The following is a 22,682-nucleotide window of genomic DNA, read 5'->3' on the forward strand; positions in this document are numbered from 1 at the left end:
ATTTTGCATATACTGGGGATCAGCCCCATGACCTATTGCAACAATACATGTAGGAACCAACTATATCAACCTGTGGGGGCTTCTCATTGTTTGTTAATGATCTTATGAAAAAGAGTGGTAGTGAGCAATTTTTATCTGAACATCTTCTTTTGTGCTATTTGTAATCTTCAATTGCTGTTGCTTTCTTGCCATGCTTAAACTTGTTACTGCTTTCTTTTGCTAGGTGGTGATTGCTGATGCTATATTCCACAATGAAAGCCATTTTGAAAGACATGGTAAGTAATGCTTTCCCTGTTAGTGTGATTGCCACAAATTTCTTTAGAATGTTCCCTGAATGAAAAACTTATTAAGAATAGCTCGATTGTCATTCACTAGGAACTATAAAACTTGCACAATATATAGGACTTTGAAGTTTTCTGAACTCACTTGTTTAACAATGTTGATATATGTACCTTTTAAATATTTTTATTTCCACTATTGGAGCTAAAGTGATTTTAATTCACATTAGAAGGCACTATGAAGCTTCTACCATTGAAGGTACTTTGTGACCAAGTTTGAGTTTTCAACGAAGTTAGGAAAGCTTTGTGTTGCTACTTTCTTTGGGTTATCTACTTTACATCTTGGTGTGTTGGAAAAACAGTCTCGAAGTTTAATAATTTTTTTTTTTTTACCTTATTCAGAAAGGGTGATTCAAAACTTTAATAAAGATGATGGACAAGAAAGAAAAGGAGAAAGATGCTTTAGTTTACCATGCCTTGCTTGGGGCCTTGAGCCCCAATTTGCGTAGTAAAAGCCCTAAAGTTGTGGCATTATGGTTGAGAAGAGCTGTCATGTGAATGATGGCATAACTTTTGTCTTCCAAGGAAATATGCTCTAACGTCCAATGTTTAATCCTTTGTTAATTAACATGACATCATTTATTGGAAAAAGAGCAAATCCATAGAATTTTACTAAAGTTGTTGATACCTCTAAATGGTTAGCTATTGATTCGTTTTCTTGACAGATTCCTCTTGTCTTTTTAGCCTTGGATAGGGTGAATTTCATTTTCATTCCAAAAGACTACACCTTTTTGTAAAATGCCTTCCAGGTTTTTCATTATTATCAAAGTGCTGATAGAGTTTACCCTTTATTTGCCAAATGTCTTCAAAACTTCATTATTGTCAAAATGCCCCTGTAACCTATCTTTGTTCACAAAATGCCCCTAAGTTTTAACTCTCTAGTCAGCATTTTAACAGTGAAACTTGAGGGAATATTTTGCAAAAAGAGGTACACTTTTGGGGTGAAAGTGAAAATAGTGGATATTACATGAAGACTTCCAGGTACTATCAGTCAGTGTAAGTAGTCTACAGTAGCGCTATTCCAATATAATCTTGGAACTTTGGGTGTTGGTTTTTCCCTTGGGGTTGTGTCTTCTAACGAAGACTTTGATTTCAACTATACGCAGATAAAAAACCTGATACAATGGGTATTCGTTCTGACCCAATGAAATCAGACCCAAAACTTGAATTCTTTTGGTCTTCTTTAGGCTACTATAAAACATATATGATTAACTGTTTTATCGATCTTTCATTTTCCTTGCACACCAAACTTGTATGCACTTGCTCGCCTACCTCTACTCATGTGCTATTGATTGTGCCAAGAACATTTCTCGAGTGCAAAAGCAATCTGGTGGTCTGTTTTACTGGCCAAAACATGTATATATCCGTCTGGTTCAGTTTAGTTGTTTAATTCAAAATAGCAATTAATCTAACTTGACCTATGTTTATTACATATATAATATACCATTTGTTGGCTAAGTAATTTACTGTATCGAATTCTTATTTGTTAAATTATAATATCAATAATAGTAATGAAAGAGTGTTACTAAATTTGACAATAATTTTGGACTTAGATATTGCATATTTCAATCATATTGACCCTTAATTTCAACCATGTTCACATAATAAATCTATGGTTCTTGACTCATTCTATGGTCCAGTTAGAATGTTAATACCATATGTACAATAAAATATCATCGACGGAACCAATGATTTGTTAGTGTAGTTTTTAAAAGATGGAATATAGGAAACTTAAAGATAGTTCTAAAATAGATCACTTAAATTTTAAACAATCAAAGTTTCAAAAAGTGTGCGCTAGTGGTATGTGGTCCACCCACATGTGATATTGCATATACAGTATTTTGAAAATGATAAATCCCAATTAGCCCCATTGACTATCTCTGGGGGTGACCGGCCCGGTCCCACGGAATTTTCCCACCGGCCACCAGGGTAAATCGGGAAGTGCACGCAGCGGCCAGCCCAGACGCCCAACATCCTTTGATTGCGCTCCCCATTTGGAGGAAAATTCCTGCAAATACGCCGTAGCTGGGGATCGAACCGCAGGTGCCTAGGTGACAACCTGGATGTCCTACTGCGGCACCATTGCCCCAGGGACTGCATATACAGTATTTTGGAAACATATGTGGGTAGTATTAAAATGTTTATATTGATTAAAAGGATTGCATATTATACAACAAAGAATATCAGTGAGGATTCTTCCGCATTGAAAAAAAAATTTTAATCAAACAATGTGAGACACATGAACATGAAGTATAACAATCAATAATAAAATAAAATGCAGAATAGATGAAATATAAGATACATATAAATAACATTTGAAGAGTTAAAAATTAAATGTTACAAAACATCAAATATAGTATCTTTGGATTGTAAGTCATGTTTGGTTCAATTTAAACTAGTTCAAATGAATTAAAAAAATGAACTGCATGTGCAAGACCTTATATCTGCTGCTGCTATGCAACTCCCTTTCAAATCTTTCTAGGTGATCCATGAATTACATGGAATAATTTGCTGGTATTTTGCACATAACTCTTATTGTTACCATTTAATTTTGATGATTTTTTATATAAACTTCACAAAATGTTTCTTTTAACTTAGTTGTCTCACAGGAGCAGGAAGCTGTCTCCCAGCTGTTACCTAAAATAAATGCTTGATGCTTTGGAATTAATAATCACTATATTTATGCATATTTTACCATTCTAATCATGCGAGTACCTGATCTCTTATACTGTTAAATATGACTGAACATCAGTTAGCATTAAAAGAATAGTTCATGCTCGTAACTTGTGTCTTGTTTTTCTTCTCTTCTTAGTTCCCCTAAGCCTCCTTCGGTGTTATAATACCAAATCTACTTAAGGAAATGTGAAGAATTAAGATATTGTCAGAATATATTTGGTAGTATCTGCCTCAGACTGTAATAGTAGTTGTATAATGATAGAGCATTTGTCAAGTTGGATATAGAAACATTAATTTTACTGTTTTGCTGTCGATATCTTTCAAGCAGGGAGTTCGTGGGGCTATGTAATGTTGCTCTATGTTTATCTTCAACTCTCGCGGATCCTTGTTGTGGGGTGTTTGTATCCCTTTTTACAATACTTTGGCTATGGTATTACATGGAAAGAGTCCATAATTCTTATCTGGTCAGGATTGAGAGGGACTGTTGCACTGGCTTTGTCACTTTCTGTTAAAGTAAGTAGGTCTCTCTTAATGTTATCCATCTACAAGTTTTATTTACAGCTCTCTATGCAATATAACTACTGAACTTTCTTCTGAAACTACCACTTATATTAGAAGTCACTTTAAGCAGTTTTCATAACTTTGCTATGACTGAAATTGTACTAGTTAAGTTGTTATTCTTTTCAATCTTATTTATCAATTTGACAACAGAATGGGCTTGGGCCTTTGAATGGTATATACGACTGCATGTTTTTTTTCTGACAATTGATAAATTCATGATTTGCAAGGTCCATCCACATTGTCAAGTCCATACACACTTTATGCACACATCTGAAACATAATTCAAACATAACTTAAACCCTAAACATAAGTGAAACTAACTTAAATTCTTTGGCAAACACATAAAAACCAATTGGTCAAGTCCCACCACTTTGGAGCATCATTGCACCAACACCTTAGGCTAAAGTAAAATTTTTTTATGGTTATGGTATGATTTGTCATTCTTTAAGAATATGACTGTTGGGTTGTTAAGAAACAATACATAAAAAAGATAATGCAATAAAAATTAAAATGTTAAGATTGTTGTGTGAAATAAAAATTAAAATGTTAAGATTGTTGTGTGAGGTTTCTAAAAGGATATACTAAAACCTGCTAATATTTGAGAGGAATTAGGTATAGTTTAAATCAAGGTTTAAAATATCAAACTGTGTCGAGGTTTCAGTCCTGGATCGAAACGATACAGTTTTATTACCATATCGTACTATGCTTGTATAGTTTCGATATTTTTAAAATATAAAATATATTAACTAAAAATAAAAAAATAAAAAATAAAATATTTTTTAAAAAAATAATAGGATAATTTTATGAAACTTTAATTAAGCCTATTTAAATTATCCCAACTATAACTAAGAGTTGATTATTAAAATCTAAGTTTTAAAAAAAATAGATTCTGCGACCGCGACCGAGGCACGCGCGGCCCACACGACGCCTCCAAAGGCATCGTGTGACTCGAGCGATGCCTCCGGATAGTATCCTAGTCGAAGCGTCGGTGTCAGTGTCGGTCCGTTGGCGGAACGAAAAATTTTGCCGGTATTGAGTAAAATGGCTCGAGATTTTAATCCTTCGTTTAAATATATAAAAATGATAAAAATATAAGCTAAGATGATATAGATTGTTCAAAGGCGATTTGTACATTTTTTTAATTAGAAGAGTCAAATTGTTTAGAGTAGAACACATGTAAAAAGTAGAGAGAGACTAAAGAAAATTTTACCTGGTGTAATAAAATATAGTTTCATTATTACTAGTGATATAGCCTTTGCATTGAGATCAATTAAGGAAGCAAATGCATGTAGCCGACTTTAAATAGTTTGGACAAACATAGTTTGATGATGATGAACAAGGTTTGAAATCTTGAGCCATATCGAAGTTTCAGGCTTTGATTGTAATGACAATTTTGATATTGTGTTCAAGTGTTGATGCATGATGCTAGCACAGAATTGGATGTGAAGAGAGGAAGATGGTGAAAAACAAAAGAATACAAAAGACAATTAAATACTTGAGTACAACAAGTGTAAAAGTATTTGATTGGTGTTTTGGACTATAACTGGAATGCTATAATTCCAACACCATGTTGTGTTGACAAACATGCTTTGGCATGCATTGAAATATTTTGACATATTAAAGCATGACATGATGAATTTAGATGAGTTTTACATATTTAGTCCACTTTCACTTAAGTTTTCTACTTTGATAAGACTATTGTTAATTGAATTTTAAAAAATAACTCTTTTTTACTCCAATTTATGTTGAGAAGTATTATTTGTAATTTTACTTTTTTTTTACTTTTTAAAATGAAAAGTATTGTGCATGATATGGCATGTTAAGCGATGTCGAGTGTTACCACGACACGATACTTATTCACCTAATCATCACAGGTGACATAAAAGAGATTATCTACATCGGCTAGTATCAGATTTTAGTTAATTACTAGAACAATTTCTTTAAACCGTGTTACCGTCTCATACTATGATTAACTGGTCCAAATTGGAACTCAATTCTCAAATGGTTGTATTGGATGATTTGGTCCGATCATAAAACATTGATGTAATCAAAGGTGCATTGTAAGTCATACTTACAGAGATAGTAGCCTTCTAGCCCTATCAATTACCTTTAGTAAAGCTTTGCTTTTGATGGTATGGCTCAGCCCCATGACAATCTGACACTTTAGTTGGCCTAACATTATGTTAGACCTCTGTAAAATGGTCCCCATTTTAAAATATCAAGCTTTCTGATGCATATAGTTATCCAGTAACTTGAACACTGACATTGTTACTGATCAGGAATGGGCACCACATATTAAGTTGGATAGAAATGGTTTAATGAAGAAAGGAGTGTTCTAAATCAACTATAGAGAAAATAGATAAATAAAAAAATTGCACAATAAAGGAAAAGAAATAAAGAGTTTGATCTACATTGTTACTAGCTCATTATCAGTATTTTTACATTCCATATGTGTATACCTCAAGACTCTAAAAACACCCACTACAGCCTGCTATAACTTGCTGATCATAGGCCACATTTTGACTTTTGGGATTAATGCGCTTTTCAGTCCTATGCATAAGTCATACTGTGAGTTGCCTTGAATGGAGAATTATTTATTTGCTACTTGAAAAGGACTATCATCTCTTTGGATGCTAATGTGGCACTTTCTTTTGCTATTCTTCAGCGTAACAGTGACAACTTGAATCAAACAATTCTCACGCAAGAGTTAGGGATCCTGGTATGTTTTTTAGAGTTGCTATATTTAAATGTGCCAACAAAATTACCTGAAATATGATATTGTTTGTTTGATGCAGTTTCTATTTTTAACTGGTGGGGTTGTTTTCTTGACATTAATTGTGAATGGATCAACTGTACAGTTCTTGCTTCATTGTCTAGGCATGGATAAACTCTCAACAGAAAAGGTTAGTACTTATATTAGTATCAATCATAATCATTTTCTATGCAAGTTATTACTTTCCACAGAATCATACACGATTTTTATCTTCCAAGTAAATTGACTTGATTTTGAAGTGCTTCATCATAATTAATATGAAATGACAATGTTGGTTACCAAAGTATCTATTGAAGTTACACATTGAAGGAGATAATGTAATTATTTGTAGCTTTAAGAATGTAATTGGAGTTCATGTGTTGAAAATCTTCTCTTATTTGATTCCTGAATCAATTATTCTATCATACAAGTGATTGTACCTTCAAGTAACCGTAAATCTGAGCAAGCACCAACAGTTAATATTTCATCTTGCACCACTTTTTGTTGGTTTCCATTGGAGGTTGGCTAACTTAAATTGATGAAATGTGCAGTTTTGATAATTTAGACTCAGACAACATTTCTTAATTTAGATACAAGTTATTTTCTCCAAGTGATTTGCTTGCCTTTGAATACATTTTCACTTGATGCAAATCAAAAGGTAAAGTAAACAACACTGTGCCAAGCCTCCATCGACACGTAGCTTATGCCAGTCATATTGCACGCGATTCTCGTGGTTAGTAATGGGGTTTTCTCGTATAATCACGGCTAGCATGATACGAGACAAAAGAATCGGATCGATTCCTTCTATCGATCACATGGGAGAGATCAATATCAATAAAACATCCTAAAATTTTACTTGATGCAATAACGAAAAAGACTTCTAGTGATGAGCACAACAAGAGCTAGTGAGCGGCAGCAAACAACAGTAGCAAATGATAGTGAGCAACAATGAGGAGCGGCAACAACTCTTTTATAGAGAAGCAATAACAACTAATATATGAGAGGAGTTGGAAGCAACAATCGTCGGTGATCATCGGCCAAATCATTGGCGATTGCCAACCAAATCACTGAAGTGCGGGAGTGTCGGGTGGGATTGGGAAAAAAACGAAATCACGACTTTTTAAAAGGTTTATATATATATATATATATATATATGTTAGTTTTAATTAAAATTGATAAGGCAAAAATCAATAAGGCGTTTCTAATTATGAATCATCTAAAGGGTTCTCTTTTTTCAAAAGAGTCAAAAGGGCACCCCATCATATTGTTGTATCGAAAATGTTCTTGTTCCAGCATTTTGTATCAACCATGGAGTAGTTGCTACAACGTATAAAAATAAGCTGATTTTTTTTGTTTAATTTGGTCAAAAATAATATACATAGAGCACTTTTATATTAAAAAAACTCTTTATTAAAAAGGGGCACCCCATCATATTGCTTGAATAAGGATATTTTTGGTACGAAAAAAAGAGTGCTCTTATGACTTTTTTTTTGAAAAAGGGGCATCTTTTTGACAATTCAGATAATCAGAGGTACCCTGTTTGATTTTTGCTAAAAGCGATATATCAATTTAATTAATTAGATTTAATCAAAAGTTTAAACTTGATCAGTTTAATTAAAATTATATCATATATAATAACAATAATATTATAATATAATTATTATATTATTGTTATTAAAATTTTAATAGTAATTATAATTATAGCACTTGTATTATATGTATTAATATTATATTTATTATAATTGTTATAATTAATAGTATTTATTTTATTTAATTGATATAACTAATATGTTTGCAATATAATTCACTATTTTTATTTTTATTATATAAGAATTACTTTCATAACTTTCAAATAATTTTAAAAATTAATTATATATTTTTAATAATTTTAAATATTTAAACTAGCACCTATAGCAATTAAATATTAGTAAAGATATTTTTTTGAAATTAATATACATATATTTAAATCTAGTGGGATAAGACTTGGATGTTGTTGATCTTGTAATATACACATATTTAAAAAAAAACATTGAAAAAACATATCATTCCGATCTAGGATCTAAACTCAGGCACAACTTCAAATTTTAAACTTTGGCATGGTTGAACTCCAACAGTTTCTTAAAGTGCTTTTATTTATTAATAGTAAAAAAAACTCAAAAATGTTACATGGGTTATTTTTTAGTCTATTGGACATTTTGAAGTATGTATGGATTTTAATGACCTAAACTTTTATGACCTCCTAAAGTGTATGCATTTATTCAGATTAAAAAAAATTCAAAAATAGTCATGATGTAGAAATTTTGGTAAAATTATAACATGGCCATTTTTTAGTTTTTTGGTCACTTCGGAATCAAAATTTTTCAAAAGTTACAATTTAAAATTAGATTATTTTTTAAAAAGTGAAATAATAAATGAAAATGATATAATTTTGGTAAAAATGAATTGGTCAATACTATGGTTATTTTATCCTCAAATTTTGAATTTAAATAGCTAGATGCACTCTTGAGATTATTGGTGTTCATCCATACTTTTAAAGTGAACAAAAAGCTTTTAAAAAAAAATTAAATAGATAGATGCACTCTAAGTGACCATTGGGGCTCATTCATACATTACCAAATGACTAAAAAATAGTCATATAATACTTTTTTTAACCAAATTGCTACATGATTGTGTAACAATTTTAGCCAAAACTGTCAAATGGATATACCAATTTTGAAATTGCTCGATGAATCAATTACGTGTTGGACGGTAAGTGGATCTAGCAATTTTGACAAAATTATTGGCTGTCATTGTTGACCAAAATTATCATGTTTTTATTTACATTTAAGTCTTTTTGAAAAAAATTACTTTGCTTCTGAATTTGTTAAATTTGTATCATTTTGGTCTCTAGTATTTGTTTTCAAAATTATATATATATATAATTTTATATATATATATATATATATATATATATATATATATATATATATATATGTTATATTTTTTTAAATTTTATAACTCATGTTGTAGTTTTGATCAAAACTACATAAGTTTATTTAAGCACACGCATTAGACCGATTGGGCTTTTTTTTAGGCTCGGTCAATTTTTGTTGTCTTTGATAGAATGAACCAAAATAAACCCTTTTGCAAGAGAATGTAACTAGATATTTGTTAGGAGTTTTAATTACAACCATCCTAGTTCCTTCATCATTTCCTTATTTTCTAAGCTTTTTTACTCTGGTATGGAATGAAGAGGATGAATGTCTTTTATGCAACACAATTTAGTTAAAGAAAGTTAAAAGTTTTCACAATATTTCTGGTTCCTTTACAATCTCTGTCTAAGTTCATTTTGTTATGTCACCTTGCAGATTCGTGTACTAAACTATGCAAAGTATGAAATGCGGAACAAGGCCCTAGAATCTTTCGGCGATCTTAGAGATGATGAAGAACTTGGGCCTGCTGATTGGCCCACTATCATTAGGCATATTACATCCTTAAATAACTCGGATGAAGGTCAAATACACCCCCATAATGTTGGGGAGGGTGAGTCTTATTTGCAGACAATGAACCTGCGGGACATTCGTGTGCGTTTTTTGAACGGTAAGCTGCTTGTGAAATATGCATATAATTAGTATATACTAGGACTATTAAGTTGGTCATTTTGCTTCTTCAGCATGCATGGTCAGCACCTTGCACATGTATGTGTTGGTCATTGAGAGTAAGTGTTAGTCAACATAACATCAGCATGTTATGGTAGAAGCTCAATGAAATGTCAAGTGCAGCATTTTATTGGCACACATCTATTTTGATGAGGTAATTCAGGGAGAACACTGTTTTCAAAAATAAATAAATAAGTAAAACACAGGGAGAACATACTACTTGTTCTAACAACATGCAACAAAATTAAAAAAATAAAACTTTTATGCACATTGAAGAGCAACTTAGAAGGTGTTGCACTTTTTGTTTATGAATATCATCTATAAGTGGTTTTGAGATTAAACATACATGAGCTTGCAACTCATTACAAGTTGGAAGTTGTGATCTCAATGAAGTAAATTTGTTAACAATACTTGGATACATCTGACAAAGGCCATATAATGCCCTAACAATCAGTAAGTTGAATCAGATTGGACAAGCTAAATTAAACAGTAAGTTGGATCAGATTGGATGAACTAAAACAAACAGAAAGTTGAATCGGTCTGGATGAGCTAAAACAAACAGTAATTTGAATCGGTTTGGATGAGCGAAAACAAATAGTAAGTTGAATCGGTCTGGATGAGAGTTGCGCAGATGAGAATGTTAAGATGGATGTACGAATATAGGAGGATGGATAGGATAAGAAATGAGGGCATTTCAAAGAAAGTTAGAGTTGTATCTATTGAGGAAAAAATCCAAGAGACGTCTTTAAGACGATATGGATATGTACTTGAGTGACCAATAAATGTCCTAATTAGACGATGTGAAAGCATGACAAATACACAAATTAATCAAGGAAGATTGAGCCCAAAGTCATAGGAAAATCCATATAGCCTATCCCACTTGTTGGGATAAAGGTTTGGTGGTTGTTGTTTGCTTAGTTCTTTTTTCATTTTCTACATTTTTTGAGAACTCAGTGCTATATCTTAATTGTAAATGTGAAAAATACACTGCCTTGTCGATTTTCAAGCTCGTCACTGCATAAGGAACTAAATTTATCTTATGGTTCAGGTGTTCAGGCTGCTTATTGGGGAATGCTTGATGAGGGAAGAATAACACAGTTTACAGCAAACCTCTTGATGCAATCTGTTGATGAAGCTATGGATTTGGTAGCAAGTGCTCCTCTATCTGATTGGAAGGGTTTAAAATCCAGTGTTCATTTCCCAAAGTATTATAGGTTCCTTCAGATGAGAAGATTTCCACAGCGGCTGGTCACATATTTCACTGTGGAACGGTTGGAGTCTGCATGCTATATATGTGCAGCATTTCTTCGTGCCCATAGAATAGCCAGGAGGCAACTTCATGATTTTCTTGGTACATTACTTGCCACTTTATCTGCATATCAGTGTTTTTGGCTTATCTTTGTGCTATGAACAATCAGTTCAGAACGTGCTTCATAAACTAGTTCATGAATATTAAAAATGATATCTATGAGTCTGCTACACATTTTACCAGAGATGAAAAATCGTAGGATACTAGCAGTCAAGGTTTATAATATCACTAAGGAAAGTAGATGAATTTTCCTCTTTTAATATTCATCTTTATGTTTCAGGTATTTCCTTTAATGAATTAGATAGTGAATTCAATGCTAAAATTATTGTACCATAGTATATCGATGCTCGACACATTTCTGCACGTGTTAAAATGTGCTAAGATGAATTCAAATGGATTTTGCTTGTTTAATGATTTGCACTTAGATTTTCTACTTTTGAAAATAAAACAATATCAATTAAATAGGAAACTTAAAAATGAATTACTAATTTTTTACTTCAATTCAAGTTAAGTTGAATTTAGGTGAATTTTACTAGTTTAATTTTCTTCCACTAAACTTCTTTACTTTTTAAATAATAATGTAGCAATTAGATTATCAATTGAATTAAAATTTTAAAACAATAAGCTACAAAATAACAAACATAATTAATTCAAGGTTTAAAATATCGAACCGTGCCGAGGTTTTGGTCTTGGACCGGAACGATACAGTTTCGATATCGTATTGTACCGTGCCGGTATAGTTTCCGTATTTTTAAAATATAAAATATATTAACTAAAATAAAAAATTTAATCTAAATATTTAAAAATAAAATATTTTTAGAAAATAATAAGATAATTTTATGGATTTTAATAAAGTTTATTTAAATTATCTCCAACTATAGCTAGGAATTGATTATTAAAATCTCAATTAAGCCTTAAGTTAAAAAAACCCCAAAATCGCTACTGTTGCAACCCCGGTCGTGCGCGGCCCTCATGTGGAGGCGTCGTCGGGCCAGCGCGACGCCTTCGTTGGCGTGGCCGGGCCCGCACGACGCCTCCTGTGGCGTCGTCGGGCTCGGGCGACGCCTCCGGAGGCGTCGCCGCGCCCAGGCAACTCCTCCGGAGGTGTCGCCCGACCGGAACCGCTGTGCCAATGCTGTGTCGATGCTGGTCCGTCGGTGGAACGAAAAATTTTGCACGTATCGCGCGATATGGCTCGAAATTTCAAATCCTGAATTAATTTAATTGAATTGAAGGAGAGCATTGACACAATGGTAAAATTATTGCTATGTGACTTGGAGGTTATGGGTTTCAAGTCTCCGAAATAGCTTCTTGCAAAGTAGAGTAAAGTTGCATACAATAGACCCTTCCTCAGGATCTCGTATTGGTGGGAGCTTCGTGCGCTCGGTTGCCTTTTTTAAGTAGAATTTTGGAGCAACAAATACCAAAAATTACAAATATTAGCTCTATAAGCTTTGGTGTGTGTCAATGCATGCTAAAGTATATCGAGTGTTGGCACTAATACAATACTCATTAGTACGAACAGCAACACTAGCATAGAAGAGATTCTTAACCACACAGACATCAGTTCTTTATAATCTTGATTTTTTTTATAACCCTAGTGATAGATGGTTTTCATGACTACTTGTGACAATTTTACTAAAAGTTCTTCCCTCACCAGGTGAGAGTGTAATTGCTACTGCTGTCATCAATGAAAGCAATGAAGAAGGCGAGGAAGCTAGAAAATTTTTGGAAGATGTTCGTTTGGCATTTCCCCAGGTATGTAACTTCGAAGTGCATTCCTTGAAGAATCATACTTTTGTTGGAGATGTTTAGGCTGACATTAGAACAATTACCACGTTTATCCTTTGTTTGAGGGACAAGCTGAGATAGTTAATTCCACACATGTTTTGTTTGTTCTCCTATTAGTTGAATAAAGTCTGAATTGTTGTAACATTTTTCAGAAAATGGAATGAAAACTTTTAATTGTCTCTGATGACCATGCACTTCATGCTATTCTCAAACAAATTTGTCTTGCTTCTAGGTCCTCCGTGTTGTCAAGACAAGACAAGTAACATATTCTATACTGAAACATCTGAGTGAATATGTGCAAAATCTTGAGGAAGCTGGACTACTGGAAGAAAAGGAGACTTTTCATCTAAATGATGCTCTGCAGGTAGCTGAAACATCCCTGTCTCACATTGGCGAAATTTCCATCCTTCAAAATTCCTTAATTCTCCACTTATGCAATGCTAATTTTACTGACTTTGCAGACTGACCTAAAAAAGCTTCTAAGAAATCCACCTATGGTTGAAATGCCAAAAATCAGTGAGCTGTTAAATTCCCATCCTTTGCTTGGTGCATTACCCTCTAGTATCCGTGAGCCTCTTGAAAATTCAACCAGGGAAACAATAATACTACATGGTGTAAACTTGTATAAAGAGGGTTTGAAGCCCACTGGAATATGGCTCATATCAATTGGAGTAGTGAAGGTTAGATCCAAAGTCCTCCATGTGCTATTCTTTAGTTAAGCTCTTCTTTTCACTTCAACTGTATCTTGGTATTTAACAAATGTTTATCTCCTCAGTGGACAAGTAAGAAGTTGACAAACAAGCATGCATCGCATCCAACCTTCTCACATGGAACTACTTTGGGATTATACGAAGTGCTAATTGGGAAGGCATTTATTTGTGACATGGTTACTGACTCTGTTGTCCATTGTTTTTTCATTGACTCTGAAAAGATACTCTCACTGCTAAGATCAGATCCAGCTATTGAAGATTTTCTTTGGCAGGTATACTATTATACACTGTACTCATGTTTCTCTTTATTTATTACTTCTAGTTTATCTTCATTGACAATCAGGTATGTCGCTAGAATTAAAGTTTCCTCTTCAGAGTAATTTCTAGATATGTAATATGAGGTAGTATAAATATTTAACGAGAATGTGATTGATGTAGTTGCCAGTTGAACTACACTTCTGCAATCATGATCTTTTGTTATGTTCTGACTAATAATAAATTTGCAATGTTCCCACTGATAATAATTGAATGAAAAACATGTTTATTAGTTAAGCATTTCAGTTCCTTTAATGTTTCAACTTTCAAGTTACTCGAGTTCATGTGTCCCTTTCTATTTTTTTACAATTTGATGTTTACTTTGCAGGAAAGTGTTATAGTTGTTGCTAAAACCATACTTCCTCAAATATTTGAGAAAATGACAATGCAAGAATTGAGGAGTCTTATTGCTGAAAGATCAAGTATGAACATATACATAAGAGGAGAAGTAGTAGAAATCAGACCAAGGTCTGTTGGTTTTTTATTAGATGGATTTCTAAAGACTCAAGATTCAACTGAACAGTTGATAACATCCCCAGCTGCATTACTTTCCTTACACATGGAACAAAGCTTTATTGGTTTAGAGTCATCAGGTATTACATTTCTTTTATGTATGTTAAAGTTTATTGGCTAACTACTTATCCCAAAAGCTCAAGCCAATAGGAAAGGGACCAATTTACATTTATATTTACAATAGACCACTGCAGTTGTCTATATGGGATGAAGAGCCTTCAATATGCTCCCTCACTCCTTAATGTTTTTTTATACTAAGTAGGATTTGAATCTTCGACCTCTTGATCTGATATCAAATTCAATAGACCACTGCAGTTATCTCTGTGGGATGTTGAGCCTTCAATATGCTCCCTCACTCCTTCATGTTTTTTTTATACTAAAGTAGGATTTGAATCTTCGACCTCTTGATCTGATATGCAAATTAAAGTTGATTGGCTAACCACTTACTCCAATAGCTCTAGTTATTAGGAAAAATATTGATTTATATTAATATTTAATTTGTAAAGTGATTTTCTTATGGTTAGAAGAAAGGATAGAAAGATTTATAGAGATTACAAAATCATCTCTAAAGAAAACTTAACTATCCAATATAAGTTAATAGTGTTAGATATGCACTTCAAGCATAATATTAATAGAAGGCCAGCATGCACAACTCTTAAAATCAAGTGATAAAAGTTAAAGGATAGGAAACAAAATATATTAAGAAGAGGATAGGAGTACAAGTATTAAGAGAAATATATGCAACTCGAATATGACATGAGATAAGATGACATTAAAGTTGAAAATGATAGTTAAGAGTGTACTCGATGAGTTAAAAGGATGTGCACCACCAAAAATGTTGATGGTGGAACGAGAAAGTACAAGAAAAAGTGCAGAAAAAACGAACAACCTATAAGTTGTTATACACTTGTAAAAATGAGAAAAACTTTAAAAAATATACAGTAGCTAAGAAAAAGACCAAGAAAGCAGTGAGTGAAGTCAAGAATGAAACTTCTGAATGTTTATATCGATAGTTGGGTACAAAAGAAAAGGAAAAAGACATCTATAGAATAGCTAAACTAAGAGGGAGGAAGACAAAAGATCTTATCCAAGTACGATGCATTAAAGATGAATGCAATAGAGTACTAGTGAATGATGAGGAAATAAAAAAGTGATGAAAGTGGTATGTTTTTTAACTTTTTAATGAAAGTTTAGGTGTTCAATTTAACTTAGGTAATTTAAGCTAGAGGAGTATAGAATTTTAAATTTTTATTGTACAATTCAAATTTCAAAAGCAAAACAAGTCTAAATGCGATGCAAAATGAAAAAGTAATTGGGTCAAATAATATTCCGATAGAGGTATGGAAGTGGCTAAGGAAATAAGGTATTGAATGACTTATAAAATTATTCAACCTAATATTCAAAATGAAAAAAATATATGATCAGTGGAAGGTAAGTACTCTAATCCCCTTATATAAAAACAAAGGAGACGTATATAATTATGCGAATTATAGGGTACTAAGCTAATGAATCATACTATGAAATTTTAGGAAAGGATAATAGAAAAAAGACCATGGAAAGAGATCATGGTGACTAAAAATCAATTTGGATCCATGCCAAAAAGATTGACAATAGAAGCTTTACATTTTCTCAAACAACTAATTGAAAAGTATTAAGAACAGAAGCAAGACTTACACATGGTATTCGTCAACCTAGAAAAAGTTTATGATAAAGTCTCGAGAGAAATTGTGTGGAAAAATCTAGAAAAGAAAGGTGTTAGTATGTATATTGAAATAATTAAAGATATGTATAAAGATGTAATGGCAAGAGTGAAATTGCAAATGGATTAATCGAAGCATTTTCTATAAAAATAGAATTACATTAAGGATGAACTCTAAGTCCTTATCTTTTTACACTAATTATAGATGAACTCACTGGACACATTCAAGACACGTTATCGGTGCATGTTGTTTGCAGATGATATTATTTTGGTAGATGATGCACATCAAGAAGTAAATGCTAAACTCGAATTTTAGTAGGAAGCACTGAAAGTAAAAAGCTTTAGACTTAGTAGAGTAATGACAGAATATATGAAATTTAAGTTTAGCATTATTAGACGTAATAAGACAATTATTACGATAGGAGATGACGAGTTATCTATAATTGAGAGCTTTAACTATTTAGGATCATTTTTACAAAAGGATGGAAGGGTTAAAAGAGATGACTTATATAGAATACAAACAAGATGGTTGAAATGGAGGAGTGCGTCATATATTTTTTATAATCATAAAGTACCTCTAAAATTTAAAAAAAAATCTACAAAATAGTGGTTAAACCTACTATATTATATGGAGTTGAATGTTGGACTATTACTCCAACACACGAGCAGAAGATGAGAGTCGCAGAGATGTGGATATTAAGGTTGATGCGCGGATATACGAGGATGAATTAGATAAGAAATGAGAACATTAGAGAGAAATTCAAAGTTGCATATATTGAGGAAAAACTCCGGGAAGCACGTTTAAGATAATACGGACATATACTTAGACGATCAATAAATGCTTATGCGAAACTATGACAAATACGCACAAATGAGAAAAAGAGACCAAAGAATACTTGGTTATCAACAATAAAACAAGATAAAATTAAATATAGATGATAATATAGCATGGGATATAGCCTAATGGTTAGAAGAATCCATATAACCAATTCTACTTAGTGGGATTAGATTTGGTTGTTGTTGTTGCTTTAATATTTAATTTATAATGGACTATTGCATTTGTCTATGTGGAACCATTAACCAATAAATGGTTTAGTTAGACGATGTAAAATTATGACAAATATACACATTAAATGAGAAAGAGAAAGATCAAAGAAGACTTGATTAACAACAATAAAATAAGATAAAATTTATTTAAATATAGATGATGATGTAGTAGAGGATAAAGCCCAATATTGGGTGAGCAAAGAAGAGAGTAAAAGGAGAGGGAGGGAAAATAAAAGAGAGTCATGATGACATTGTTGTGGCTCCAAGCGACAACAGTTGCCCTCAGGGACGACTAGAAGGTGGGGACGATAGCGGCACCCCCCCCCCCCCCCCCCACCCCCAATCAATTTTTTAGTGTAAGAGATGTATGACGCCCCTACTCATGTAAGCACACATCTTTTGCCCCCTAATATGAAATTTCTAGCTCCGTCTCTGGTTGCCCTAGTTCCAAGTGGTGAAGGTAGCTAGCTGCTTGTGCAAGGTTAGACAAGAGGGAGAGGAAAGTGTTGCGTAGGCAAAAAAGAGAGAGAAAGGAGAGAGAGGGAAAAGGAAAGAAAGTCACAACAACAACTCTCGTGGTTCATGCAGTGACAACTATCCTGACTGAGTGGCAAAGGTAGCTACTTGTGCAAGCATAGACAAGAGGGAGAGAAAGATTGAGAGAGAGTGACAGAGCTTCTGAAGGAGGAGAGGTTGATAGTGGCTGTGAACAAGGTAGGGTGGCGTGTAGAAAAGGGCATGAGACGATAGTGTTGTGAGAAGAGTAGATGAATCAAGAGGAAGAGGGGGAATACATGAGAGAGAGAGAGAGAGAGAGGGAGGGAGGGAGGTGTTTATATTACTCCCTACTAAAAACTTAACTAACGTAACCTAATACGCTTGAACTTGACTATCCCAAATATAAATTTGATTTAACCCTAAACTGGTTAAAATTAGTCCAAATCTAGATTTGAACCCTTGTGACTATCACCATGTCTACACAATGGGTTCAATCTAGATTCAGTTGGACTTCAACTCAACCTTCCAAAATCTAAAATACTGGTTCAGTAAACTTATTTTGTCACCTAAAAATTTTAAAAGTAATTTAAAATGTGAATATTTAAATATGATAAAATTCAATAACTAACATCATTTTTGTATTGTTTGCGAGATCAATGGCTCAGAGAGAGCAAATATATTTTATTTTAAAAAATTACTCTTCTCCATTATTGAGCATTCCATTACCGAGAATGTGTGTTTGCACCTTGTGCCTTGCTATAGTTAAAACCACATTTCATTAGCATCTCCTTTTGTAGCATTAGTGTAAATACAAGTAGCTGAAATCAGTTGGATAAGTTCATTATTTACAGATTTTTTTTTAATCTATATCAACAATCTAGTATCATGCCGAACAGCATAGTCGAAATGTATTATTCCGATAAATTACCGGTAATCTATTGGGTGCTATTGTGTCAATTATGTTGAATAGTATCATACCAATATTAACATCCAAAACTTCTTGACATGCTACATATAAAACATGTCAAGATAGTCAACTAGTTCCAGTCGACTGGAGGTGGATAAACGCTACGGAAGTCGAAGTCTATCCAGATCCGCCACGTCAGATTGGAGTCGACTTGAATAATGGTTCCAGTCGACCGGAAGGCCAAGTCAGCCGCGGAGAAAGATGATCACGGTATACGTGGGGTCGACCTGAGATGCATTCCAGTCGACCGGAAGGTACTATAAAAGGAGGGGGAACGTGCACAACCAGTACAATCAATCACAAGCCATCTCCTTCTCCTAGTGTTGTTTCTGAACATGAACGGGGCCAGATTCTTGCAATCAGGGAAGATCCAGGAAGAGTGCGCAACGCTTAGGACTTCCAGATCGGCGAACAAGTTTTTGGTTTATTCCTTCTTACTTGTCCTTTCATTTAAGTTATTGTTATTGTTTATCGGACTGTAAGACGGGTTTCTCCGCCTCTGAACAACATTCGGAAAAAAGACTATTAGTGGACGAGCGTCTCCCGTACATAGGCTTTGGATGTACTAACCCTGGGGGGTTAAGAACCAAGTAAAATCCACGTGTCCTTGCATCTTTATTTAATTCCGCTGTTTAGTATCTTTGATAGAAAAAACGAACGACAATTGAAGAACGCGCTATTCACCCCCCTTTAGCGTGTTACAAGATCCTACAAAGATGTATTGTTTGCTATTTTTTTAGCTTTTGTTTATGCAATACAATGTCAAAATTGTACCATTTCATACAAGATTTAAGAATATAGATGTGTTCTCATCTTATTTTTCCTTTTCATCTCTTTCCTTCCCTATCTAATTCTCCACCAAAACTATATGTCAAAACACCAATATGGTACCGAAACAATATCGTTCTAGTCAAAGTCTAAAACTTTGGCATGATTTGAAATTTTGAACCTTGATAGCCATAACATCCCTTTTTCTTGGTTGGGCTTAAGCCATTTAGATTTTAATAAGTTCAAAGATTGTCTCAATGAGTAGTTTAGAGATATCTATGTTATAATTTCGAGATTTTTGCCCAAGTTAAAACATATTCCTCGCAAAAATAATGAAGAAAATTTCATAGAATTTTGTCTGTTTTTATTGAAAGAAAAAAATGAATAGATCTAAAGGCCTTGGTCTGATTTTTTATTATTCACCTATTATAAATGGACAAGTGGTACTCTTTCTTTTTTCAATATTTGTATTTATCACAGTAATATTATCAGGAATTGAGAATTTTTGAGAATTTATATCACATAAGAGTCCTCTTGTTGGGATGATGGTATCAATTGTTATTTGATTTGATTTAATAACGTTGGTGAACTAAGATAAACGGAAAGAGAGGGATTCAAACTTTTGGTAAACAAAAGTTACATAACAAGTCTCTCATGTGGTAAACAATAGTTCCAATGCTACGCCTCACTCAGCCATCTCTCTCATGTGATCTTATTATTGACTAGAAACCCAGTGAATAGTGAATAACAAGTCATTCATATCATTGCAGTACCAGTGCAACTGATGAATAGTTTCATAGGAAAAATTCCTGTATGTAGAAGCCAGAAGGTTTAAACAACGAAGTGTTTATCTGCTGGTTGAACAGGCTGCTTGGGTCTGTTGTAGGAAAAGAACTTCCAGTTCAGAATTTGCTAAAAGGAAAGTGTCCGAAATCATAAAATTGATTTATGCATTTTCATATACACTGCAAGTTGCTTGTGTGTAATTGTCCTATAGTTTTATTACGAAGAGACAAGAGTTATACAACTTCTAAGGTACAAGCATTGCAAAACATAACTGCTAAGAAACAGTTTATTTTTGCACAAATGGGGGATTGGACTATATGAGAAAATACTGGAAACAGTTTTTGAGCATTATTAGAACTGTGTTTTCGTTTTATTCGTATTCCCAAGTGTATTCAGTATTTGCCATGTTCCCCTTTCAATAACTGTTGCTTGTTGCAAGCAAATATTTCTTTCATCATTCTTAGTTTTTGAGCTAACCTTTTGAGTTACTTCGTTTGATTGCAGGCGTGAACAATCTCAGCTTTTGTCATGCTGCCTCTGGCTACCAGGTAGAAACAAAGGCTAGGGTGATCTTTTTTGACCTTGCTGTGCCTGAGACTGAGGCTTCTCTTTCAAAGAGAACCACTTCATGGATTTCTCAATCTGGTAAACCCCATAGAACTCTAAGTAAGGAGCATGCCGGTTTGCTCAGCTGGCCAGAGAATTTGTTCAAGGGGAGAGGAGATCATCAGAATCCTAAAGAATCCGCCAAGCAAACAACTAGTTTATCAGCTTATGGGTGCTTGGTCTGTGAATCTATAAACCAACACCATTTTTTCTCCTTACAAGTAATAAACAATTTCACAATCAAATTGAATGTTCTTTCATGCAGGCCAATATCCCAAGCAGCCATTGCAGAAATGACCTGATGGGTTCATCAGTGAATCATTCACACAGCCTGTCATACCCTAGCCTTCCATTGCGATCGGTGAACGATACCAGAACTCTTGTGTCTATTAAATCAGAGGGTGGTAGTCTCAAAAACAGGCTAGCTCCAACAGGATCTGCTAGCAGATTGGGTGCAGACCCTCCATTACAAATCAGAAAGGATGGCAAAGATAACTCAAGTGACGAATCAGGAGATGAGGAAATCATTGTCAGGATTGATTCCCTCAGCAATCTATCCTTCTTCCAGACATCTGAAACTTCAAATGCTCAAAATAGTTAAAAGCATGCAGGTACTTGCTCCTAAATGTTGTGTATTATATATTGTTTACACCTCCAAACACACTCCTTATATATCCTTTATGAGAGCAAAATGCACTTTGCTCCTCTCCCTAAACTTGAGATCATTGTTGGCCGAACTCCATGAAATAAGTATTTCCACGTAATTTTGTTGAACCACATTCATAGGTTTCCATACTATCCATTTTGCGTATTTAAGTTTCATAATTTCAAAATCATGAAAGTACACTATGTGATTTGGATATTATGAAAGTTAAGTATGTGAAATAAAAAATCATGAAATCTACCTGCGCGGATCAATAAAAAATCGTATCAATTATGTAGAAGTAGAAATGAGCTCTTTAACCGATTGCAAAGAATATTTCATGTCTATTGAGGCTTTTTCAACTTCAACATGGCCAACATGGCCCTCAATTGTTTAGCAATTGAGGGTCATAGAGTAATGTTTCACTAAACTTCTAGATGGCCTCTCCATATAGGACATCGACATAACAGATCAACTAACGAACCTCCTTAAAGAGAGAGAGAGGTATTGGAGGTGATCAGTTTGGTTTCACGGTAGTTTTTTATTAGTCGTTAAGGTAAATTCGGAAGTACAGTTCAGTCCTATGGAAGTTTTCCATCGGTTGCGGTTTTGCATCTAGCAGCCAACATTCTAAGATTTTCATCCCATTGAAGGAAAATACTTTGAAGTGGCCGTAATTGGGAGCAATTGTGAGTATTTGGGTAAACCGCTGAACATCTTATTGTTTTACCATTGCTTAGGAGTATATATATACACACATTATGTATCTAGATTACACTAATTAATCTTGGAGTAGATGGTTTGATTTCATATTCCACCCACCAAATAAATTCAGGAAGCGTAATGTCCCAATATTATTAGTTGTTCAAACGCTGCATGCATATAATTTTAAAATTTGATTATTTAATAAAAATACTATATCTCTTACCATCACACATGGGACGCATATATCAGATTTTATGAACAATGATACTGGAAGGTGGAATGGTGGCGATGATACATCACTTCACCACAAATATTAGAAGTCGTAGTTCAACAGAAAGACCAAAAGGAAAGGAAGAATGA

General features: G+C 33.6%; 1 protein-coding gene across 1 annotated transcript in view; it reads left to right on the forward strand.

The window, feature by feature from the left end:
* LOC141838479 (sodium/hydrogen exchanger 8-like) overlaps positions 1-21,736 on the forward strand; it is a 52,506-nt gene extending 30,770 nt beyond the window's left edge. Inside the window, exons 12-23 of the mRNA XM_074725971.1 lie at positions 3,343-3,527; positions 6,241-6,294; positions 6,371-6,478; positions 9,675-9,906; positions 11,014-11,316; positions 12,935-13,032; positions 13,298-13,429; positions 13,527-13,745; positions 13,841-14,047; positions 14,419-14,683; positions 20,873-21,153; positions 21,240-21,736. Of these exons, the coding sequence (XP_074582072.1) occupies positions 3,343-3,527; positions 6,241-6,294; positions 6,371-6,478; positions 9,675-9,906; positions 11,014-11,316; positions 12,935-13,032; positions 13,298-13,429; positions 13,527-13,745; positions 13,841-14,047; positions 14,419-14,683; positions 20,873-21,153; positions 21,240-21,575 (2,420 nt within the window). The 3' untranslated portion in view covers positions 21,576-21,736. The remainder of the gene's footprint in view (positions 1-3,342; positions 3,528-6,240; positions 6,295-6,370; positions 6,479-9,674; positions 9,907-11,013; positions 11,317-12,934; positions 13,033-13,297; positions 13,430-13,526; positions 13,746-13,840; positions 14,048-14,418; positions 14,684-20,872; positions 21,154-21,239) is intronic.
* The last annotated feature ends 946 nt before the right edge of the window (positions 21,737-22,682 follow it).

The sequence above is a fragment of the Curcuma longa genome, chromosome 11 (assembly GCF_044706935.1).
Source record: "Curcuma longa cultivar G26 ecotype Majalengka, Jawa Barat chromosome 11, ITB_CL_G26_1.1, whole genome shotgun sequence".
Taxonomy (NCBI): Eukaryota; Viridiplantae; Streptophyta; class Magnoliopsida; order Zingiberales; family Zingiberaceae; genus Curcuma; species Curcuma longa.